Genomic DNA, 22,763 nt, shown 5'->3' with positions numbered 1-22,763 from the left:
AAGCTGGAGACCACAGCCGTGGAGGGCTTGGTCATTATCTGCTAAACAACTGATTAATGACTCAAAGCTTGGTGCGAGGAGGTAGGGGCAGGTCCCAAGTGCAGCTCCCAGGCTGGTGGGGACCAGGAGCCCATCTTTGTGGGTCCATCTTCATTAACCCTGAAGTGAAGGAGACTTTAGGAAGGGCGCGTGCGCGTGGTGGTCACCGTTGGTAACTCCTTGTTCACTGTTACTGTATTGCAGTTCGTCACCTGCCGGAGTGTTTGAGAAAGAATATGACATTTATCGGGATTACAGTGCGGAAGGTCAACTCCTCCACTACAGGTAGCCAAAATTTCGCTCCGGTATTGGGGTTGGGGTCTGCAATGTGGCCTTGGTGGCAAGGCGGGGGTGTGGGACAGCCCGTGGGCTGACCTGCGCAGTAACAACAGTGTCTTCTTTGTGCTCTTCCGATCCTCCTCCCCATCCCCTTCCCTTCACGTGCTGTGGTTTTTAGCTTTCCTACCACCCTTCAATAAACCTTAAGATCTGTTTTGATGGGTCTTTGGTGGAGAGACCATCCGTCCTCTTTATGCGGCTGTCCTGGTTTGAGCGGCTCCTACCTGTGACCAGAAACTGGAGCAGGACAGGAGGAGCAGCAGGGCTGTCCGGTGATGGGGTCACACCTCGGGGTGAGCTCCTGGTATGTGGGATTTCATGAGGCTCCATCATCAGTTCGAGAAGGGGGAGGACTCACCCAGTGCTCCTGGTCCACCCCAGCATGTGGCATCGCAGTGGGGTGGTGGCTTGAACGTCTTTCCACACTGGAACAGATTTCTAGGCTCTTTCCTAAGATTTTTGCAACAACTATGAGCAGGTTTGCATGGAGGTGGTTTTAATCTGTCACCACAGCAAGCCCAGCTGTCTCCACAGAGCTCTGGAGGTGGGAAAGCCCCCTGAGAAATGAGCCATCTCTTCCAGCCTGTGGGTCCAGCTGCTTCCAGAGTCCATTTGTAAGACAGATGTGAGCTTTCTCTTGCTCAGATCAGGCTTTCAAGGGCCAAAGGGAAAGTCCACCTCCAGCTTTCATGGATTTATGTTGCTAGAAAATAATGTAGTGTCGTGCTTGTCTTCGTTACAGCTCAAAATGCCCTTCCTAAAGTTTGCATGAGTGGTTCAGGTGCACAAAGGCCGTGACTTCTCACTATTGTTGATGTGGACTAATGCCTTGGACATGGACAAAAAACCATCAGAATTGAGTGTGTCTCGTTAGATGATCAGAGGTAGGGAACGATCGTGTGCTGGGCTCCTGCATCGCCGCTTTCAGAACAAGCTTTTTGCCTTTAAACCCCAAAGCACTCTGAGCAGGCATGGATTTAGAGGGGAGCTGAGAAATTGCTCTTGATACAGCCCAGGTGGCTTCTTGGCCACCATCTGTCAGTGGCTGAAGGAGGCACCTTAGGTGACCCACCTTATCCTGCCTCAGAGAATTCTGGAGATCATAGAATCACCAAATGGTTTGAGTTGGAAAGGACCTTATAGATTATCCAGTTCCAACCCCCTGCCATGGGCAGGGACACCTTCCTCCAGACCAGGGTGCTCCAAGCCCCGTCCAGCCTGGCCTTGAACACTGCCAGGGAGGGGGCAGCCACAGCTTCTCTGGGCAACCTGGGCCAGGGCCTCACCAACCTCAGAGGGAAGAATTTCCTCCTTATATGTAATCTAAATCTCTCCTCTTTCAGTTCAAAGCCCTCACCGCTTGTCCCATCACCCCCTGCCCTTGTCCCATGCCCCTCTCCAGCTCTCTCGCAGCCCCTCCAGGCACTGGCAGCTGCTCTGAGGTCTCCCCACAGCCTTCTCCTCCCCAGGCTGAACAGCCCCAGCTCTCCCAGCCTTTCCTCCCAGCAGAGGGGTTACAGCCCGAGGATCATTGATGGGGCCTCCTCTGGCCCCACTCCAGCAGCTCCAGGTCTGTCCTGTGCTGAGGGCTCCAGAGCTGGATGCAGGACTCCCGGGGGGGTCTCAGCAGAGCGGGGCAGAAGGGCAGAATCCCCCCCCTTGCCCTGCTTAGTGCCCCCCTTCACAGAATCACAGAATCACAGAATGGTCGGGGCTGGAAGGGACCTCTGTGGGTCATCCAGTCCAACCTCCCTGCCCAGGCAGGGTCACCCAGAGCAGGCTGCACAGGACCACGTCCAGGTGGGTCTTGAATATCTCCAGAGAAGGAGACTCCCCAGCCTTCCTGGGCAGCCTGTTCCAGGGCTCCGTCACCCTCAGAGGGAAGAAGTTCTTCCTCCTGTTCAGCTGGAACTTCCTCTGCTTCAGTTTGTGCCCATTACCCCTTGTCCTGTCGCTGGGCACCACTGGAAAGAGTCTGGCCCCGTCCTCCTGACACCCACCCTGCAGATATTTAGAGGCATTTCTAAGGTCCCCTCTCAGCCCTCTCTTCTCCAGGCTGCACAAGCCCAGCTCCCTCAGCCTCTTCTCGTAGGAGAGATGCTCCAGTCCCCTCCTCATCCTCGTAGCCCTCCTCTGGACTCTCTCCAGCAGCTCCCTTGGTCATCACCTGCCAGGATGGAGGTGGTGGTGAAGCTCTGCAGTCGGGGACCATCCCACGGCCCCAGACAGACCCATCTCACTCTCACCCTATCCCAGCCTGCGCAGGTAGGGTTGTGTGGTACCTACTGGCATCAACGAGATCAAATCAGGTGGGAACAGGGAGGATCAACACCTGCACTGGATGCTTTTGCAGACCTGCACACAAGTGGTGGCCCGAAGCCTTTCTCCATAACACCACGTTCATCCCAATTCCTAACTTTAAGCCTATAGACTATGGTCAGATTTGGGAGGTTTCGGAGTTGATGCCTGTCTGGTTGCTCTGGGCTTTGATGAATACGCCGTTTTGGGGGTTTTCTGGAGATGCACAGGACCTGAAGAACCTCTGGTGCTTGCTTGGCTTTCCGTGCCAGCAGTGGGGACTGGGAGGGCACAATGCTCTGCGTTCCCTTCCCCGCTGCTCCGTGACGCCGCGTGCTGGCCAGCCGCTCCACATCGGCGTGGTTTGCGGCAATCTCCGTCCCAGTTCTAGGCACGTGCGAGTGGAAAATCACCCAACGGCGTTGGCCATGTGCCACCCTGCCTGCCCTGTAATTCACTGCTTCTGCAGTGACCTCCCAGGAGCATCGGAATTAATTGCCGCTGAAGCAAGAGGGGGAAAAAAAACAGGCTTTCTAGGAGATGAAACAAATAGGGTGGTGGAATCTGGTGTTTACCCCCACCAGCTGAATCACAGAATCACAGAATGGTCGGGGCTGGAAGGGACCTCTGTGGGTCACCTAGTCCAGCCCCCCACTGAAGCAGGGTCACCCAGAGCAGGCTGCACAGGACCTTGTCCAGGAGGGTCTTGAGTATCTCCAGAGAAGGAAAATCCACAAATCCACTGGGCAACCTGGGCCAGGGCTCCGTCACCCTCAGAGGGAAGAAGTTCTTCCTCATCTTCAGCTGGAACTTCCTCTGCTTCAGTTTGTGCCCATTGCCCCTTGTCCTGTCACTGGGCACCACTGCAAAGAGTCTGGCCCCGTCCTCCTGACCCCCCCCTGCAGATATTTGGAGGCATTTCTAAGGTCCCCTCTCAGCCTTCTCTTCTCCAGGCTGAACAAGCCCAGCTCCCTCAGCCTTTCCTCATAGGAGAGATGCTCCAGTCCCCTCCTCATCCTCGTAGCCCTAATACTCTCCAGGAGCACCAGGTGAACTCGGAGAACAGTGCCCACGGGAAGCTTTACTCCGAAGCATCCTTTCTTCCTTCTGCGTGGATGCAGTTCCCCGTCTGCAGGTGGGAGAGGCGAGGGAGGGTGGAGGGGAGTGTGATTTGTCCGGCCTGGATCCGCTGTTTGGTTTGGGAGCGGGGTTTGGAGGTGCCTCCTCCGCTCTGTTGTCGGGCATCGAGCGTGCCTTGGTCAGAGTTGGCAGCGGGAGCTGAGCCTGTGTCCAGGGGTGAGATGGAGCGGTGGCAGGGACACGGAGTGGTGGCAGGGACGCGGAGCGGTGGCAGGGACACGCCGTGCAGTTTTTGCTGCGATCGGGGTTAGTGATCCGGCACTGATCAGCCCTGACCCGACGCCGGCTGCGCGGCAGTGCCGGATGCGAGCTGCAATCGGAGACGAGGGACGATGCGGGTTTTGGGGGCAGCGGTCCCCCTCCCCCTCCAGCTGGCAGATGCCCGCGGCCGCCCAGGCAATTAAAAGATTAAATTTCACTGCGGTTAGCACACATGACCCGTTTGCACCGGCGTCTGCTTTGCTGCAGGAGATGCCTCCATCTTCCCCAGCCCGACTTTACTAAAAACCCACAGACAGCCCTCGCTGCCCTCCCCCCCTTCTCATCCAGCCAGGATGCTAATTAGCGGCTTTGCTTAATTAGCTGAGAGTGGACTTCCTTCTGGAAGAACGGGTCTCAAGTGCCGTTCTGGGGGCTGCCAAGGGAGATGGAGAGAGAAGCCGGCACAGCCTGGGGTGGGTTTTTTTAATTAACCATGTGAGTGCCACCTGCACGCTACTCTGGCCCTCGTAAAAGCTGAAGTCACAGAGTCACAGAATGGCAGGGGTTGGAAGGGACCTCTGTGGGTCACCAAGTCCAACCCCCCGGCCGAAGCAGGGTCACCCAGAGCAGGCTGCACAGCACCGCGTCCAGCCGGGGTTGGAATGTCGCCAGAGAAGGAGACTCCACAACCCCTCTGGGCAGCCTGGGCCAGGGCTCCGTCACCCTCAGAGTGAAGAAGTTCTTCCTCATGTTCAGCTGCAGCTTCCCCTGCTCCAGTTTGTGCCCGTTGCCCCTTGTCCTGTCGCTGGGCACCACTGCAAAGAGTCTGGCCCCATCCTCCTGACACCCACCCTGCAGATATTTAGAAGGTCCCCTCTCTTCTCCAGGCTGAACAAGCCCAGCTCCCTCAGCCTCTCCTCGTAGGAGAGATGTTCCAGTCCCCTCACCATCCTCGTAGCCCTCCGCTGGACTCTCTCCAGTAGCTCCTCATCTTTCCTGAACTGGGGAGCCCAGAACTGGTCTCTCTCCAGTAGCTCCTCATCTTTCTTGAACTCGGGAGCCCAGAACTGGACACAGTACTCCAGATGGGGCCTCCCTAGGGCAGAGTAGAGGGGGAGGAGAACCTCCCTTGACCTACTGGCCGCACTCTTCTTAAGGGACCTCAGGATCCCATTGGCCTTCTTGGCAACCAAGGCACACTGCTGGCTCATGATTGACTTGTTGCCCACCCAGACTTCCAGGTCGCTCTCTGCAGAGCTGCTCTGCAGCATGTCCACCCCAAGCCTGTACTGGTGCAAAGCTCACTGGTCCTAGCTCGTGACGGCAGGGATGATTTCATATTAACGGGTTTCATTTTAAGGAGGAGGGTGCGTGGCGCATCCTGAAAATCACCCTGCATAAAGGCATCTTCATTTCAGCTTCTCTGGAGCTTGGCTGGCAGCTCTTCCCAGGATGGACCAAGGCTGGGCAGATCCCAGAGGGTGCAAAGGGCATTGCTGGGGGGGAAGATGGTGGGCAGCGCCCATGGCATGGGGGAGGCCACCTCCAAGCCCGACGTCGGCATCTACCTCTGGATGGCTCAGAGGGATGCACGCATGGTCCCTTGTGTGAATGGGAAGACCCTTGAGGTACCTCTGCCTGGACTGGCCGAGGCCTGGGTGGGGGGACCGCAGTCCAGACACCTCTTTCTTGTGCTCGGGGACCGGTTTTTGGGAAAGGCTGGTGCTCCAGCACCCTTGGCCGGGTTGCAAAGGGGTCGGGGAATCTCTGGTCTTCCCACGGCCTCATGCCAGCAGTGAGGCAGTGGTTGCAAAACGGGCTGGCACCCAACCAGAGCTTTAAAGACTCCATCGTGGAGAGCGCTGAGCCCTTGAGCGCTTCCATCGAAGCAAAGCTGCCCTGGCTCCTCCAGATCCAGCCCTGGGATCCAGCCACTTCCAAACACCGTTTGTGAGATGATCCTGGAGGCTTCGCACTCGGGTGGGAGATCAGGTCTCCAGCCCTACAATCTTCTCAGGTGCTTCCAACCCTCTCCTCCTGACCGAGTCTTGCGTTAGTCCCACAGGTTTTTCTCAAAGCTGCAGTGAGTGCATGTTGCCTCCTTCGAAGGCCGAGAGAAGAGATGGGCAGACAGCATACTTGTCAGAAGGACAGAGGATTGAGTTACACAATGCTTCTGTAGGTCTCTGGTGGCGGAGGAAGCTTGGTGAGACCTAGGCTGGGGCTTGCTCCCTTCTGGGCATGTGTCCACTCACTTCCATCACCTCCTCCCTTCTGGCTGGGAAGGGAGAAGCTGGAGAACTTACAGATGTTTGGATAAAGTGTGGGAGCAGGGTGGCTTGTGAGGGGGCAACTGACCTCATGTGAAGGCTGGGTACAGATGGAGAAGCGAGAGGTTGGCTGGTGGGGGAGAGGTCCCGTGGGGTTCAGCTGGGAGACCACCCTCATCCATGGCATCATCTTCCCCAAGTCCAGCTTTGGGGTTCAGCTGCCTGAGTCACCCCAAGAGCTGCAGCAGCATCCTCAGGAGCCAGCAAGGATTTTTCCGCTCCCTTAACAGCGCTGTCTCGGTGCTCCCAGCCAACAATTGCTACGAGAGGTTTCCTAATACAATGAAGATTAGTGGGTATCATTAAGAGGATGACGTCTTGCTCCGTCTGTCTAGAAGGCATTTGTAGGAAAGCCCGTGCATCCAAATCCCACCAAGACAGGCAATTATGATAACTGCTTTTAACCTTTTCCTCTTTATTCCTCTGGTTTGTGGTCCCTGGAGCCCAGCTGCTCAATGTCCTCATTTTTCCTCTGACGGTTCTGTTGAGAGGGTTGAGCTCCTTGCCAATCCATGCAGTGGTTTTTTGTCAAGAAGTCTGCTTGTTTGTGGGACACATCCATGTTGTTGTCCCATGATTGTGTTGGCCGGTCAATGGATGGAGGGTCCAAGGCTGCCCGAGCTGGTCTTCGGATCAGAGACCTTCAACCTGCTCCTCTGAGTTTGTCTCCTCTCCCAGCAGACAGCTGCTCTGCTCCTGCGACCTGATTTGTTCAGTACTGCTGATCGGGTGGATGTCATGTACCACGTGCGGGTCATCAGCACTTTGCGGCCACCAGTAAGACACTGGAGCTTCATGGTTGAGGGAAACACAGCGTGTCAGGCATGGAGCACAGCAGCAAAGCGTTAATGACCCTCTTCTCCCCTTCTGCTCCCTGGGAAATGGGAGGTTCATTACTTGGGGACTTGCTAAGAACAGAAGAATCAGACCCAAAAAATGTGCCCTGGTCCCTGCTGTCGGTTCCTCTGCTCTGGGAGAGGTTGGGAAATCTGTTCACTTGGGCGTGTGCATGATGTCCGGCTCTTCAGGACACGCTCAGTTTGTCTTGGCTGCTCTGTGTGATCTGTAACTCTTGGATGTGGAAGTAGATGTGATCTGATGACTGTTCTCCAGCGGTGGACAGATAGGATGTCCAACTCATGCGCAGGGAGGAGTGGGTCCTGTGTCTGCTGGGAGCATGTTGGGAGAGCAGGACAGCCATTCCTTCAACTGCATGGGATCCTTGTAATGCTCTTGATGTGATCTTCCCCAATTTGTCCTAGACCTTCTCAGCCAGGAGAGTTTAAAGATGTCTTTGATCTTCTCGTGATTTCCCACATCTCATGGTGAACAGGAGTCGCCTCATAGGTGACTGTCTAGCAAAGCAAGTATGGAAGTGAGGAGAGAATTGGAGTTGGCTTCCAAAAGACCTGGCACCATCTCTCTGATAGGTCCACAGAGCCTCGTGTAGCCCAGCAGACACCTGAGGTGGAGGAGTTGGTTGTGCCTTAGTCCTGGACAACCTCTGTTTTGAGATGTGGCTGCAGTTTGCCAACTTTCTACAGTTCTCTTCGTCTCTTGGCTCTCACATGAGTTGTGTGCTCTAGATGTTGCTAGATTCATTCTCCAGACATGGGATTCTTCAGTGTCCAACTCCTGCACTGACCACGTTCAGCCCTTCTCCATCTGGGCACAGATGAGCTGGTTGTTGATGCCGTAGCTCCTTCACATGGATGCAGGGAACGGGTTTAATCTGCACTGTTGGCAGAGCTATGTGAAGCCAGGTACCAAATTCAGGGGGAGACTTGTGGGAGCTTGGAATAAGCCTGGGGCAGAGGTGAGGAGCCACCACATCACACTTTGAACGCAGCTCCTGCCAACTGGCCGCGCACTGGGTATGTGAGACCAAACAGAGCTGTGACACCAGGGAGAAGGTCTCCAACCCGTTCTGGTTGCAACCTCTGAATTCAGCTGAGCTTCCCGAGGAAGCCCATACCCCAGACCCATCCTGGGGACAGGAGCATCTCTGGGCTGAAGCTCCCTTCGCCGCTGGTGTCCATTTTAGCCACGGCGGCTGCGAAGCCACATTCCTCTTCCAACAATGACAAAGATGCATCCCACAGACATTTGCCAGCCAAGAAGACACCTGCCCAGCAGAAGCGGCGTGGTTGGCTGTCCCAGCTGTCCCGCGCGGGGACAAGTGCTGCTGCCAGCTGCTCGTTCTGCTCAGGCTTCATCATTTACAACTGTGAGTTAAGACCGCAGCTTAAGGCGTCTCTGTAAATAAACGTGCCCGTTCCTGATCTTTGAAGGTAAATCGGTTGCCTGGTTCCTTCAGAAGTAGTGAGGAGGCGCAGACCTGAAGCCAGTGGTTCCTTGGAGAACTGTAAGATTAAAATGCCGTATTTTGGAGCAAAATTGAAGGGGTTGCTTGGAGGGCTCATCACTGTTCTTGGGCATGCCGCTGTGGTGTAACCTCTTGGGCTGGGACTTCTGCCCCAAGTACTCGAAGTCTCTATGGGGCAGAGGGGAGGTAATCCCAGTCTCTCCCTTCCTCTCCAGAAGGAAACAGTTGGTGTTTCCTTCTCCAAATATATCTTGGACCCTGGACCGTGGAGCTTGGAGCAGTGTCCTCCACGCTCTTTGCCACAGCCTTGCACTTTTTCCGTGCTCAGCCAAACACAGAACCGTGGTCTTGCTTTGAAAAGTGAACCAGCATCCTCATCCTCAGCTTGAGCCGAGTAACTTCTCTCAAATGCGCATGCGTAGGCCCAAGTGGTGGAACTGTAGAGTCCCTCTGAGCCAAGAGCAGCCCTTCCTGCTGAAGAGTTTCCCAGCAGGAACAGCCAAGCTCCAGCTTCCAGGACCTGTTCTTCAAAGCCAATGTGCTGCCGATGGCAGTATCTGGTGGCTCGCACACAAACTGGGCCAGCAGGTCTGTCTTGGCTCCATGGCCAACAGCTCTTCTCTGATAGAAGAAGCTACTCAGTCAGTCTTGCTGCAGTCGTGGTAGCAATCAGCAGCTTCAAAGTCACCCATCTCCTGGGATTGGTCTCCAAGGGTGGAGGTGAGCCTAGGGGAGGAATGGTCTGGCACGTTGCCCCAACACCGAGCATCTGGGCTTGGAGATTGGTCTTGTAGTCCTTGGTGGGTGGCTGATCATGTCCCAGAGCCTGGTCAAAGACATGGGAGAGGTCTTCTGGTGGCGAAGAGCTCAGGGAGGTGGCATGAGACTGCAGACTGACCCCGGGGGTGTTCGTAGCGGGGATGAGCGATTTAGGTCGGAAATACCAAGAGGATGAAGGGCTTCAGCTTAGCGAACAGGGAGGGCTGCGCTCCGGGGCATGCGAAATCTGCCCGGGGTAGGCAGGAGCTAAAAATCACCATTGTAGGAACTTGTTGTCATGCTTACGGAGACGAAGAAAGCCGATCCCCTATTGATCTGCTATTTAAGGAAATGTCGCTTCTGGTCTCTTTGTATTTTGCAGCTAATTCCTCTTAATGATAAAGGCCTCTCTGTGCTCCTTTCTCCATGTTCTCTCCTCCCTCCCAAGAAAAAAAGAAAAATCGCCTCTTGTTTCGGTGACATTTGGGTTTCAGAAACCAGGCTATTTTGGGTGACTGGTTTAATCATACGTCTGAGATGGGGAGAGCAGCCCTGGTTGCCTCCTGGGGATCTGGCATTCGGCTTCCCACAGGCGGCTGTGCCCTCCATCCGTGGCGCCCGGCGTGCCGTGCCTGCCTCGGCTGCCGGGACGGGTTGTGTTGTGGATCTGCCAGCTTGGAAGACCCTGATCTTGTGCTTCCTCCTGGTTGGTGCTAATGAGACCAATCCCGAGGGGCTCGCTGGAGACCCCCCCCCGGGCACCGTAGCTTGTCCCCTTGTAGCTTGAGAGCTCACTAATCACCAACCAAGAGGACAAGGCGAGTGCTGTGGCCAGCTAATGCAGACCTTCAGCAAGGTCAAGCTGGCCTTCAGCAATGAGCTACCAGACCACGACTCACCAGGGACAGCCGTCCGAGCTGGTTTCAGCCTTTACTTCTTAGCTACAGCCCACAAAATCCCTTTGCTATGGGTTCGTTGCCTCCAACACAACGTCTGCGGGGTGGGCTGCAGACCTGTCCAGCATACCGTAGTCCACCCAACGTGGTGTTCTAGATGATCTCCAGAGGTCCCTTCCAACCTCTACCATTCTGTGATTCTGTGGTGGTTCAGAAACCACTGCTATTTCACCAGAAAACGAGTTGGGGGGGGGGGGATTATCATCTCAGCAGTGTCTCAGAGCCCCGCTTCTCCCCTCACTGCTGCAAAAAGGGTGGCTGGAAAATTCTGTGCTATTGAATGGGATGGGGGGGACGGGCAGGCTCGTTATCTCACTCTTGTCTTGATTCAGCTTCCGCTGCTGCTAATTAGAGCAGATGCCACGGGAGCAGCTTTTCCGAGAGGGAAGGAGTTAGCAGCGCTCAGGCGATGAACTTGGGGAGATACTTCACATAGAGATGTGGTGTTGTGGGCCTGAAGCTAAAAGCGATCTGACAACACCATCCAGAGACAAGGGGTTGGACAATCCCTGGACCTTGGAGTCTTCTCCTTTCATTAAAAAAAACACAAATTAAAAAAAGGTATTTTGACAGGGTGGCTTTTCCTTGCCTTGGTCACAGATATAAATTCTTCGGTAATATTTTAGCTGGAGAATTACAGAATCAGTCACAGAATGGTCAGGGTTGGAAGGGACCTCTGTGGGTCATCTAGTCCAACCCCCTGCTGAAGCAGGGTCACCCAGAGCAGGCTGCACAGGACTGCGTCCAGGCGGGTCTTGAATATCTCCAGAGAAGGAGAATCCACAGCCCCTCTGGGCAACCTGTTCCAGTGCTCCATCACCCTCAGAGTGAAGAAGTTCTTCCTCATGTTCAGGTGGAGCTTCCTCTGCTTCAGTTTGTGCCTGTTGCCCCTTGTCCTGTCGCTGGGCACCACTGCAAAGAGTCTGGCCCCATCCTCCTGACACCCACCCTGCAGATATTTAGAGGCATTTCAAAGGTCCCCTCTCAGCCTTCTCTTCTCCAGGCAGAACAAGCCCAGCTCCTTCAGCCTTTCCCTGTGGGAGAGATGCTCCAGTCCCCTCCTCGTCCTCGTAGCTCTCCGCTGAACTCTCTCCAGTAGCTCCTCATCTTTCTTGAACTGGAGAGCCCAGACCTGGACCCAGCACTGCAGATGGGGCCTCCCCATGGCAGAGCAGAGGGGGAGGAGAACCTCCCTCGACCTGCTGCCCACACTCCTCCTCATGCACCCCAGGATCCCATCGGCCTTCTTGGCACCCAGGGCACGGTGCTGGCTCATGGTCACCCTGTCGTCCCCCAGCACTCCCAGTCCCTCTCTGCAGAGCTGCTCTCCAGCAGCTCCGCCCCAGCCTGTACTGGTGCCTGGGGTTGTTCCTGCCCAGGTGCAGGACCTTGCCCTTGCCCTGGTTGAACCTCATCAGGTTCGTCCCTGCCCAACTTTCCAGCCTGTCCAGGTAAATGAAATTATAATGTGCAGAGGAGCCTAGTGAGACCTTAGACACCCTTCAAACCAAGCTTTACAGTCAACAGAGATGGGCTGAATGTTGGGCTTCAGGCTTCCCGTCACTCTGAATTTCCCCCAGTAAGACCGAGCCTGATGTTCAGCTTCCAGGACACCCCATGGCTCATGTTGTATCCATCAAACAGTCCTTGTGGTCTCACCGCTGGTATTTAGCAGGAGACAGAAAACAGAGGGCAGCTGTGACGCCATCCATTTGGGGGTAATGCTGCACCTTCTCCAGGGTTCCTTCAAAGATGGGTGATCCTGCCCGGAGCAAAGACGGAGTCCTGGGACATCCTGGGAAGAGGTTGGCAGATCATGGAGATGGGCTTGTGCCACATGGCTCCATCTGGAGCTGTCAGCCCCCAATCATCCCACTGGGAGCGGTGGGTGACACCTGGTGTCCATGAATACAGGCAGCGAGATGAATCCATCTCCTCCTGATCCCAACAAACATCAGTCCTGTCCAAATTTCAGTTCCTCTTGGTTTTCCCTGTCAGAGAGATGCGTCAGCCCATCCCAACCAAAGCTAAAGGAGGATGAGACAGGGAGACCCACGGGTGCAGCAAGCGAGGGCAAGGAGGAGAGAAAGGAGAACCTCAAAGGAGGAGAAACACGTGACAAAACACAAGCCCAAGGTGCTCCCTGCTGTGCCAGCCTGATTGGACACCGGCTTTGGGAACCAGACACAGCCCAACCAGGAGACCTCAGCCCATGCCAAGGTTCAGCTCTGTCCTGCCCCATCCAGACCATTGCTAGGACATGGCCCAGTCTGGGTTTGACCACAGAAACCAGCTGAAGCATCACTGAGGTCGGTGCAGGTGTTGGGAAGCTTGAGCCCGGCTCTCACACTTCTCCCCAAATAACCATTTTATCGCCCAAACGGTGCAGATTTCATCTCGCCCACACTGGCTGCTGTAGAAATTGGGGTTTTTTGACAATATCCGCAGGTTTCTTAAGAAACGAAGCCCAAGGAGGACGTGAGATCTCCAGGAGTGCGGAGAAAGATGGGAACAGAGATGGCATTTGCAGGAAGATATTTGCACTGCCGGCGCGGTGTCGGGCAGCGTGCCAGGCGCGGGGAGTTTTTTCCTGCCGTCGGCTCATCGCTGACCCCGGGCTTCGCAGTGGGATGCGCTCGGCTGTGCCGGCGGTGCCCAACTGGGAGGAGAGCACGGCATCCTCCGTACCCATCCCCGGGGAATCGCCGTCGGTCCAGTTTAGCACTGGGGATCTCCCAGTAGTTAAGCTCGGGGAGGGCGGTGGGAAGCCGCAGGGAGGAGATGCGCCCGGCTCCAGCGGCCGGGGGAGGAAGGTGAGGAAGAGCAAGGGGAGGCGGACAGCGGGGACAGCCTGGGGACGGTACGAGGACCCGGTTATATTGCGGGGCGGTGGCAGGGTGCCGAGGGATTCCCATTAATTTCCAGTGGATGCGAGCCCTGACGCATCCGCAGGACGTTGGAAACCAATATATTTTAATTAATCATTCAAATTAAGGGTTTTTTCCCTCCCTATTAAGGGGTTTTTTCCCCCCTATTAAGGGTTTTTTTCCCCCCTGGGAAACAAAACCCCGTTTAATCCCAGTGCAAAATTACAGTCTTCATCTGCAAAGTCCGAATAACACCGGGACAAGCGAACACGCCTTGAAAAAATGTGCATATTTAGGTAGGTTTTGTGAATATTCTTGCTTTTAAATCTCCTTCGGAGGGGCGTTGCGGTACCGTTCGTTTAAAAGCCAGAACGACGCTGTTAAAATAATCGCACTGAAGCCCGGCGGTGACCTGTGCTTTTATTCACTCTCCCTGCCTTGATTTGGTGTAGCCGCCGATCGACTCCGTTAAAGGCGTCGCGGCAGAGATCGCTAACGTGAAAAACGATTTTGGTTGTCGCGCCTGTCTTGAAGGTAAGAGAATGCTGTGGATGGTCTCAATTATTGCCAGCGGTGAAATAATTCTATTGAAGTGTCTGGGACGGCGTCTGCCGGCGCGGGGTGAGGATTGCTTGTGTCTCTCCAGCAAAATGAACCCGGAGCAGAGCAATTCTCGGGTGGAGGAGCCGGGGAGCGTGCAAGGAGCGTGCACGGAGCCTGGTGCCGGAGATACTCTCCGCTCGCCTCTGCCGTCGACTTTCCCAAGGCTGGAAGGCTGGGGAGGGGGTGTTTGAGCAGGCAGGGAGATTTCAGAGCAGTAGGTGCTTGAGCGCTTCGGAAAAACCCTCCCCTAAATAAACGCAGTGTTTCGGTCCACGGGAAATTAGGCAAATTTGCACAGAAATTGATTTCGCTGGGAGACGAGAGGGATTTGGGAAGCAGTTTGTCGTGGATACGTACGCAGGCTCGTAAGTAAAATCTTGCCTTCCCCACTGGGAGAAAATAGCAAAAGGGAACCCGGTGCCAAGCCAGAGATCACAGAAATACTTTGAATTTCTGGAGGAGCTCCTGTGCCAGGAGGGTGGCCAGCCTCAGCGGGGCTCGCCCGCATCGCTTCCCGTTTATCGGAGCAACGGAGCTGCTCGTGGGCGCCGTCGCCGCGGCGATTTAGCCTCCCGCAGCATTCCTTTTGCAGGTGGAAAATTCAATTCAGTCTGCAGCGATGCTTTCTAGCGTTTAGCGATCATCCAGGGCGGTACGACGGAGCTTTCAGGTTTATGGGTTGCCGTTAATATTAATATTTTGATTGAAAGCTCAACCTTGGCCAGCGGATTCGACAGGCAGGGCTGCTTCGCGGGGATTTTTATTCCTATCTGCTGTTGCCAGATGCAGGCTGCTGGCTGAAATATTAATGCAAGCTGCAAATCCAGGAATTAAGAGGTGCTTTCAGCCGGTTTGAGTTAAAACACCTGGCCTTACGGTGGATTCCTGCCCGTGTGGGGAGGAATCTTCCCCGTTGGTGGAAGAGCTGAAGCCTGGGGGTGTGCAGAGCATCCCTCGGTGTTTACCTCTTACTGCTTTGTGGTACCCGGGTTTTTAGCTTGGGTCTGGTTGGAGGCCTTTTAACTAGTGGTGTCCCTCAGGGGTCAGTACTCGGCCCAGTCTTGTTCAACTTCTTCATCAATGACCTGGATGAAGAGTTAGAGTGTACCCTCAGCCAGTTTGCTGATGGCACAGAACTGGGAGGAGTGGTGGATACACCAGCAGGCTGTGCTGGATCCAGCGAGACCTGGACAGGCTGGAGAGTTGGGCAGAGAGGAACCTGATGGAGTTCAACAAGGGCAAGGGCAGGGTCCTGCACCTGGGGAGGAACAACCCGCAGAGCTGCTCTCCAGCAGGTCAGCCCCAGCCTGTACTGGTACATGGGCTTGTACCAGTGTCATCAGCAAACTTGCTGAGGGTACACTCATTACTGCAGTTAGTAACCGTGGTGAAAATAAATTAGTGTCCTCTGTGGTCGGATAATTAGTGAAGGAAGGGGAGACCTCGGATAGCGTCTGTGCAGCAGCAAGAAGGTCTGGTGCGCTCATAATCCCTCCTTGCCCACTGGCATCACACTGCCTCCGAGCTCACTGTCCTGGTCCTTTCGTGCGGGTGGGACATTCACCTGTTAGTGATGGAGTAGGCAGGGGATGAAATTGCTCCTTGGTGCTCTCCATAGCGGATCTATCTTCTCACCTCACTCATCATTTTAGCTTGTTGATGCTGGGCAATGCAACCAAGTGTTTCTTCTCGTTTCTGACCTAGCAAGGCTTTCCCCCGTCACCCTGCCCCAGTAGTTTGTGCTGTTCAGGGCATGCTCCTGTGGTTGTGGAGGGAGTTTCAGGGGTCTGGAAGGGCTCAATAAGTGACTGAGATCCAACAGCCAGTCAGGAGGGACTCAAACTCCTGCAGGTCTTCAACAGCAAGAAGCTGGCAGGAGGCTCACGTCCTCAGGAGCTCAAAAGGCTGCTACAGAAAGGGAAGGAAGAAATTGTTCCCCACGTTCCGTGGAGCGAGGACAAAGTCGTGGGCAGGCCATGAGCAGGGTGCCAGGACGTGGTGGAACCTCATGTGGGGAGATATTTATATACGCCTCTTTGGGGGCATTTTTCTGCAAAACTCGGTTAATTGGACTCACTCCACCTTTTTCTAAAGGACAGAAAGTACGAGTGGCTGTGAAAAAATAACTGACAGTGAGAGAGGAATGAACTGGGAGAGCAGACTGTGCTCCCAGACATGTCGCAGACGGTGCTCCTGGTGTCTTCTGTGCCAGCATGGTGTTCGGCGTGGAACTGATAACGCGATGTGCTTCCCCGTGCTTTGGAGACAGCGGCAAACTCCAGCTCAGGTCCCTCCTGTGAGATGGCACCTCCATGAAAACCACCTCTGCTCTTCCTCCTGAGTATCCTCTACCTGGATGACATCTCCCGAGGACTTGAAAAGTGGATTCAGTGGATGAGAAACCTCTGCTCGCTGGGATGATCCATGTGCCACCCTGCTGCACCGGGTTGTGCAGGGGAAGAAGAGCCCTCTTCTTGCAGAACCCCCCCACCAGTGGCCATGAATTCTTTTGGACAAGGTGGAAGCAACCAAGAGGAACAAGGGTAGCAAAAAGGAAAACCAAAACATGCTTTTAAGGAGATAGAAGTGAGGAAGGCAGCGTGAGCTGGCCAGAGCTGGTGGCTTTGCTGCCGTCTCTGAGAAACAAGGAGCTGTCTTCAACCTTCAGGACATGACGCAGAAGATCTCGCTGTAGTCGTAGCTACCTCAAAGCAGGGAAAAAGGTTTAATTCTTAACTAATGAGGTAACTTAGCAGAAGGAGAGCTGCCTCCAGCTCTCCGAATCCGTGAGACCCACTGAGAGTGGTGGGTGGTGAGAAGCATGCTTTGGGCAAGACGTCAGATGGAACATTTTGGCACCAGAACTGGTGCCCACCAAGGCTGATGGGCTGCTCAGTGTGACCTCTGAGAGCTGTGCTGGCAGTGGGGGGTCTGGAGATGGTGCGTGCTGCCAAAAAGGAGTGGGAAGGCCCTCTTGTGCTGGGCACTGACCTCCCTCATCTCTGGGATTTCATCATGAGAAGAGGCTCCAGTGATCTGTAATCGATGAAAGCTGTGGGACCCTCCTACCTTCAGGTCACCGGGATCAAGAGATCCAGTATGGAGTTGGCAGTAACTCAGAGTCTCCTACTGTCAACTGCTTCATGTGGATGGGAGCAGAAGCACAAGCCAACTCTTGGGCCAACTCTTCATGGTGATAGGTCACTGTGTCCCTCATCAGAGATGCCATGGGTTGGGACAGCCTTGGAGAATGAACCTGAGCTGGGTGGCAAGGCTGCAACCAGTGATGTCCGGCTCCTGCCCTTCCTGATGCCCACATGTCGCACCAACAGGCTCCACAGAGCATCTCCATCCAGCTCCAACATCACAACCTACGGCTGGGAGATTTGTTTCCTGGCTCTTACCCGAGTTTATGATGACTCTATGAAATTCTTTTCTTCTACTCCTCATCTGACAGCAGCACGCTGGCAAGGTGGTGGGCAACGTCCCAAATGAGGTGGTGGTTGCCTTTGAGGCTGGAGTCGCTTAGACACGTCTCCGGTTGAAGCCCAGGCTTGGCTGAAGTTCTGCTCCTCCAAGTATTTGATACTTTGTTTTGTGAGGAGGTGGCAACTTCAGGTAGTGAGCTGGTCCAACTCTCCATGTCCACCCTCCTGTAGAGGGGCAATTTTTCCAGTGTGGGTGATCTGCCAGCTCGGAGCTGCCCCAGGAGAGGTGGATTCATCTGAGGAGGGTTGAGTCGCTCCCCACCCCTTGGGCTTTCTTGCTCATCCCAGGAAACTGAGCAGCCCCGAGGGGAAGGTTTGACCAGCCCAGATGGAGCCCAGCCAGCCTTGCTCGGACTGCACAGCTCCATGCAACCCCGTCCCAGGGAGTTAATCCTGCAGGGCCGAGATCCTCCTGAGATTGTAATTATTTCTGCCCATGAATTATTAATAAAGATGAAAAAAGGCCTCCTTGGTTCATTGCAAATTGCAGTTAAGGTTGAAACGGAGAACCTGCAGATGTGCTTCTGGAGCATCAGTGATGGGAGACCCAGCTTTGTGGGACATGTCATCTTTTGGAGGAGATGTTGTCCACCAGCACTATCAATGCTTTAACAAAAAGATGGACTTCAAGTAGAGGTGAAGGAGGGAGACTCTGGTTGGAGGCCAGGTCAGACTCCTGACTCTGGTTGGAGGCCAGGCTTTTTTCACTTGTGGATGAGTTTGTCTCTGTTGAGCCCTGCTCAGGTGAGCTCCTGGCATGCTCGGCGTGTCTGAGCTTTCACCCCTGCTCGCACCAGGACTGCTGCAGAAGCTGCCTGTTTGGTGGCGATTTGGGGATGAAGAATTAAGAAGGTCCCCATCGGCTCTTGTTCACATGTGCGTGTTGTGTGTACGAAAAATGAGCTCCACCAGGCAGCGTCCAGCCCGACGCCGCATGGGTTTGGGGTGTGCAGGTCCAGTCTCTGAACATCCCACAACAGCAAGATTCTGTAGGATGCTCCACGATGAAAGAAGTTCAGTGGAAGCATGCTGGACGTCATCGCACGTGGATGAGAAGCGGCTGAGGGATGCAGCGAGCCTGAGCATCAAGAAAAAGAAGCCGTGGGCATCCACCACCACCGCTCCGCCTCCCACTTTCCTATCCGTGGGCACTGTGCACATCCTCGCAGCCGTGCTGAGATGCTCAGCCCAGCCGGGGCTGGCCCTAAGACTTTTTTCGGCGATGAAGGGGATGGATGGTGGCTACTGCTCTCACCTCCTGCAGTGTTTGTGCTCTATGCCTTTGGAGACCGAGGTGTCCATGCGTCACATGGGTTTAGGCAGTTGAGTAAGATGTCTCTCCCTCCCAGCCCCGGCGTATCCGTACTCCACTTCGGTGCTGCCAGAATTAGCTTGGGGTACGAGGTGATGGGGGTTCGCGTTTCTTGGGGCTGGGACATCTCTGCATGGGTTGGGGTTGGGTTTTTGAGGGGTTTGCCTTCAACTTCTTTTGGAACCGGAGGAGGTTGTTAATCCCGGGCAGGGGGTTGGGCGGAGGGGGTGAGACGGGTTAATCCTGGGTGCTGCGAGGAATGGAAAGCAAGAAGAGATGGGAGAGGTGGGGCTCTGCATAGGCAGCTTCTCCTTCTCGCCCTGGGATGGGAGAACCCAGCAAAGAGCCACTCCCAGGTAGGAACTGTGGTGGGGTCAGTCTCCGCTCCCTTCAAGGACTGTGTGCCCAAACACCCATGAAACTGTCCCAAATGTACGTCTGCCCCACAGCTTGTCCCCAGTGGGTGGCCGTGCTTGCTCCTCCATCGCCGTTTGGCTCCAAGAAGCACCAAGGTGTGAGCGGGGAGGGCTGATTTAGGGCTGTCTCCTAGAGATGTGCTCCAAGGGATGTCATCACTTTTTGAGGCTTGGCTTTCCAGCCTCCATGACCTTCATGTGCCCTGAGGGTTGCTGAGGTCCGTGGGGGCCAGGGAGAGATGTGGGTTGGGCGGGTTTGGGACAGTGGCAATGACCTGGTATCTCTCCATCACTGACATGCTCTTCGCCTGATGGGAGAGGCTTGGGGCACTTGGGCATGTCCATCCTTTGGGCTCTGCCGCGGCTGAGGGTCTGGGGGGTCCTGGGGCAGTGGTACAGGGGTGGCTGTCCCCACCGTGGGCACAGGGGACTTCACTTGCTGATGGAGACACTGTGTTTCTCACCGCAGGACGTCGTCCCTGCGATGGAACGCCGGCACCAAGGAGCGGATGCTGATCAAGGTGACCGACCGCGAGCCCAGCTTCCTCATGCACCAAGGCAACGGCTACGCGCCCGAGAACCAACCGGGCACCCGTTCGCGGCGACCCTCAGGCGGTCAACAGTCGCCCAACCTACAAACCTTCGCCCCCGACACCGACAACTCCGTTTTCTTCCCGGAGAGGAAGCAGTCGCCCTTCTTGAAGAGGGCTGAGCATGTGGGCAGCTGCTCGCCGCTGCTCGGCCGGGGGGACTCCTTCTGCTCCCCGCTCCAAGCCCAGCATCGCAAGCACTCCAGCGAGTCGCAACCCTCCTCGCCCCGCTACGCCTACGAGCCCCCCCTCTACGAGGAACCCCCCATGGAGTACCAGGCTCCCATCTACGACGAACCCCCCGTGGACATGCAGTACGAAGCCAGCGGGAGCTACAAAGCCGGCTCGCCGCAGAAATCGCCCATCCGTAAACCTCACCCCTTCCTGCAGTCGCCCAAGCAAGGCTCCAACTCGCCCTACCAGCAGTTGGTGCTCACCAAACAGAAGTGTCCCGACCGGTTCATGAGCCTGGAGTACAGCCCCGCCGGCAAGGAGTACGTCAGGCAGCTGGTCTACGTCGAGCAGTCGGGCTCCAGCCCCAAGATGAAGACGGGGTTGAGGCACAAATATTCCCCCAACCCCATCGGTGGCTCCTACTCGCTCCAGCACAGCCCCTGCCTTGTCCGGGACCAACGCTTGGAGATCAAATCAGGCGACTACAGCAGCATGGAGGGACCTGACTTCTGCCCTGGCCCAGCGGGTGGCCAGGTGGCTCAGGGCGAGGACTCCATGTCGTGGTCCAGCCAACAGGACACCTTGTCCTCCACCGGCTACTCGCCCTCCACCAGAAAGCGGAAAAGCCGAAAGCCTTCCGTGTCCCACGACCCCAACGCCTCCTCCACGGACGGCTCGGGGGACCGGGAGGTGTTGGGCGAGCAGATGCTGGGTGAGGAACGAGCCACCCCGGGACCCAACAGGTCACCGATGAACCGTACGGAGAGCAAGGCGGTGGAGGCGGAGGCGGCGCGGGGCTTCCCCGAGCCCTTCCTGGCACAGGCGCGCCTGGCTTGGGAAGCCCAGCAAGCCCACTACCACATGAAGCAACGGAGCAGCTGGGATTCCCAAAAGGACGGTTCGGGCTATGAGAGCGACGGTGCCCTGCCTCTACCCATGCCGGGTCCGGTGGTGCGAGCCTTCAGCGAGGACGAGGCGTTGGCGCAGCAGGAGAACAAGCACTGGAAGAGGAACACCTTTGAGAAGCTGGGCTTCCCCCAGATCCTGCTGGAGAAGAGCGTCTCCGTGCAGACCAACCTGGCCTCCCCTGAGCCCTACCTGCATCCGTCTCAGGTAACGTCCCCGAGGATGTCCTCAGTGTTGGGAGGGCTTCACCGCATGCCCCGTGCCACCAACTCTCACCCACCGCACAGCATCGCTTCGGGTGCCACGCCAGGTTGGGCAGTCCACACCGCATGGCAGTGTGGCATCCCCACCGCGCCCTCCCGGTGAAAGCTCCTTCTTCTTGTAAAGCCGGTTTCAATCCCTGCCTCTGCTGCAGATCCAGCAGGATGGTCCCCAGGCGATCCCAAACCTTCACAGCTGCCAAGCAGTGGCACAGGCACCGTGGCTTCAGGCGCTGCTTCTCCTCCCTCAGTCTGGCTGCTGCTCGGTGGGAGCCAGCTCCTGGACCTCAAGCGCCCGCCCAGCTCCCAGGAGAGCCCCACGCGCCCGTTCCAGGTTGTGCTCGGTGCTCGGTGCTCCTGGTGCACACATGGGGTTCATGTGCTTTCCGTAACTCATCTCCTTGTGTTTCAAACTGAAGCACAGGAAGTTCCACCTGAACATGAGGAAGAACTTCTTCATTCTGAGGGTGACGGAGCCCTGGCCCAGGCTGCCCAGGGAGGTTGTGGAGTCTCCTTCTCTGGAGATATTCAAGACCCACCTGGACAAGGTCCTCTACAGCCTACTGTAGGTGACCCTGCTTCAGCAGGAGGGTTGGACTAGATGACCCACAGAGGTCCCTTCCAACCCCTGCCATTCTGTGATTCTGTGATTCTGTTTCACGTCCCGGCACCATCAAACTGTGGCAGTGCAGGGGATTTCCCTTAGCAATCCCGTGGTGGCTCAGCCCAGGCTTCGTAGCATCCTCCAAGAGCGCAGGATTCTGGGGACACCCAAAATGCCACGTCTTGTCTCCATCCAGCTGGAGGAGGCGCATGAGCAGAGGTGTCCCCTCTGCAGCATGAGGGGAGATGGCTGGAGTGGGATGGAGAAAACCATCCCCTTTCCACTCTGTCCACCCACTTCAGTTTTCAATGAGCTCCTCCACCAGAAATGAGGGTTCGTCAAATCATAGAATGGTTTGGGTTGGAAGGGACCTTGAAGATCATCTGGTTCCAACCCCCCTGCCGTGAGCAGGGACATGTTCCACGAGACCGGGTTGCTCATCCATCCAACCTGGCCTTGAACCCTGCCAGGGAGGGAGCAGCCACAGCTTCTCTGGGCAACCTAGGCCAGGGTTTCACCGCCCTCATGGGGAAGAATTTCTTCCTAATATCTGATCTCAATCTGCCCTCTTTTGGTTGCCCCTTGTCCTATCACTACACACCCTTGTGAAAAGCCCCTCTCCATCCTTCCTGTCGGCCCCTCCAGCTACTGGAAGGCTGCTAGAAGGTCAGCCTGGAGCCTTCTCTTCTCCAGGCTGAACAGCCCCAACTCCCTCAGCCTGTCCTCGTAGGAGAGGTGCTCCAGCCCTCTGGTCAGCTTGGTGGCCCTCCTCTGGACCCGCTCCAACACATCCATGTCCTTCTTATGTTGGGGGCTCCAGAGCTGGACGCAGGACTCCAGGTGGGGTCTCACAAGAGCAGAGCAGAGGGGCAGAATCCCCTCCCTCGCCCTGCTGGCCATGCTGCTCCTGATGCAGCCCAGGGCACGGTTGGCTTTCTGGGCTGCAAGCGCACATTGCGGGCTCGTGTTGAGCTTCTCATCCACCAGTACCCCCAAGTCCTTCTCCTCAGGGCTGCTCTCGAGCCACTCTCCGCCCAGCCTGTACTTGTGTTTGGGATTACCCCGACCCACGTGCAGGACCTTGCACTTGATCTTGTTGAACTTCATGCAGTTCACGCAGGCCCACCTCTCCAGCCTGTCCAGGTCCCTCTGAAT

General features: G+C 55.9%; 1 protein-coding gene across 3 annotated transcripts in view; it reads left to right on the top strand.

The window, feature by feature from the left end:
* ARHGAP39 (Rho GTPase activating protein 39) overlaps window positions 1–22,763 on the top strand; it is a 173,871-nt gene that overhangs the window by 138,668 nt on the left and 12,440 nt on the right. For 2 of the 3 annotated variants that reach the window (XM_075415426.1, XM_075415424.1), the window contains exons 3-4: window positions 244–324; window positions 19,544–20,951. In XM_075415426.1, coding sequence (XP_075271541.1) covers window positions 244–324; window positions 19,544–20,951 — 1,489 coding nt within the window. The remainder of the gene's footprint in view (window positions 1–243; window positions 325–19,543; window positions 20,952–22,763) is intronic. The other variant, XM_075415425.1, reaches the window with a different exon arrangement.

Source organism: Opisthocomus hoazin, chromosome 3 (genome assembly GCF_030867145.1).
Source record: "Opisthocomus hoazin isolate bOpiHoa1 chromosome 3, bOpiHoa1.hap1, whole genome shotgun sequence".
Classification (NCBI taxonomy): Eukaryota; Metazoa; Chordata; class Aves; order Opisthocomiformes; family Opisthocomidae; genus Opisthocomus; species Opisthocomus hoazin.
Note: the sequence above shows the minus strand (reverse complement) of the source record. Positions and strands in the feature narration are given on the sequence as shown.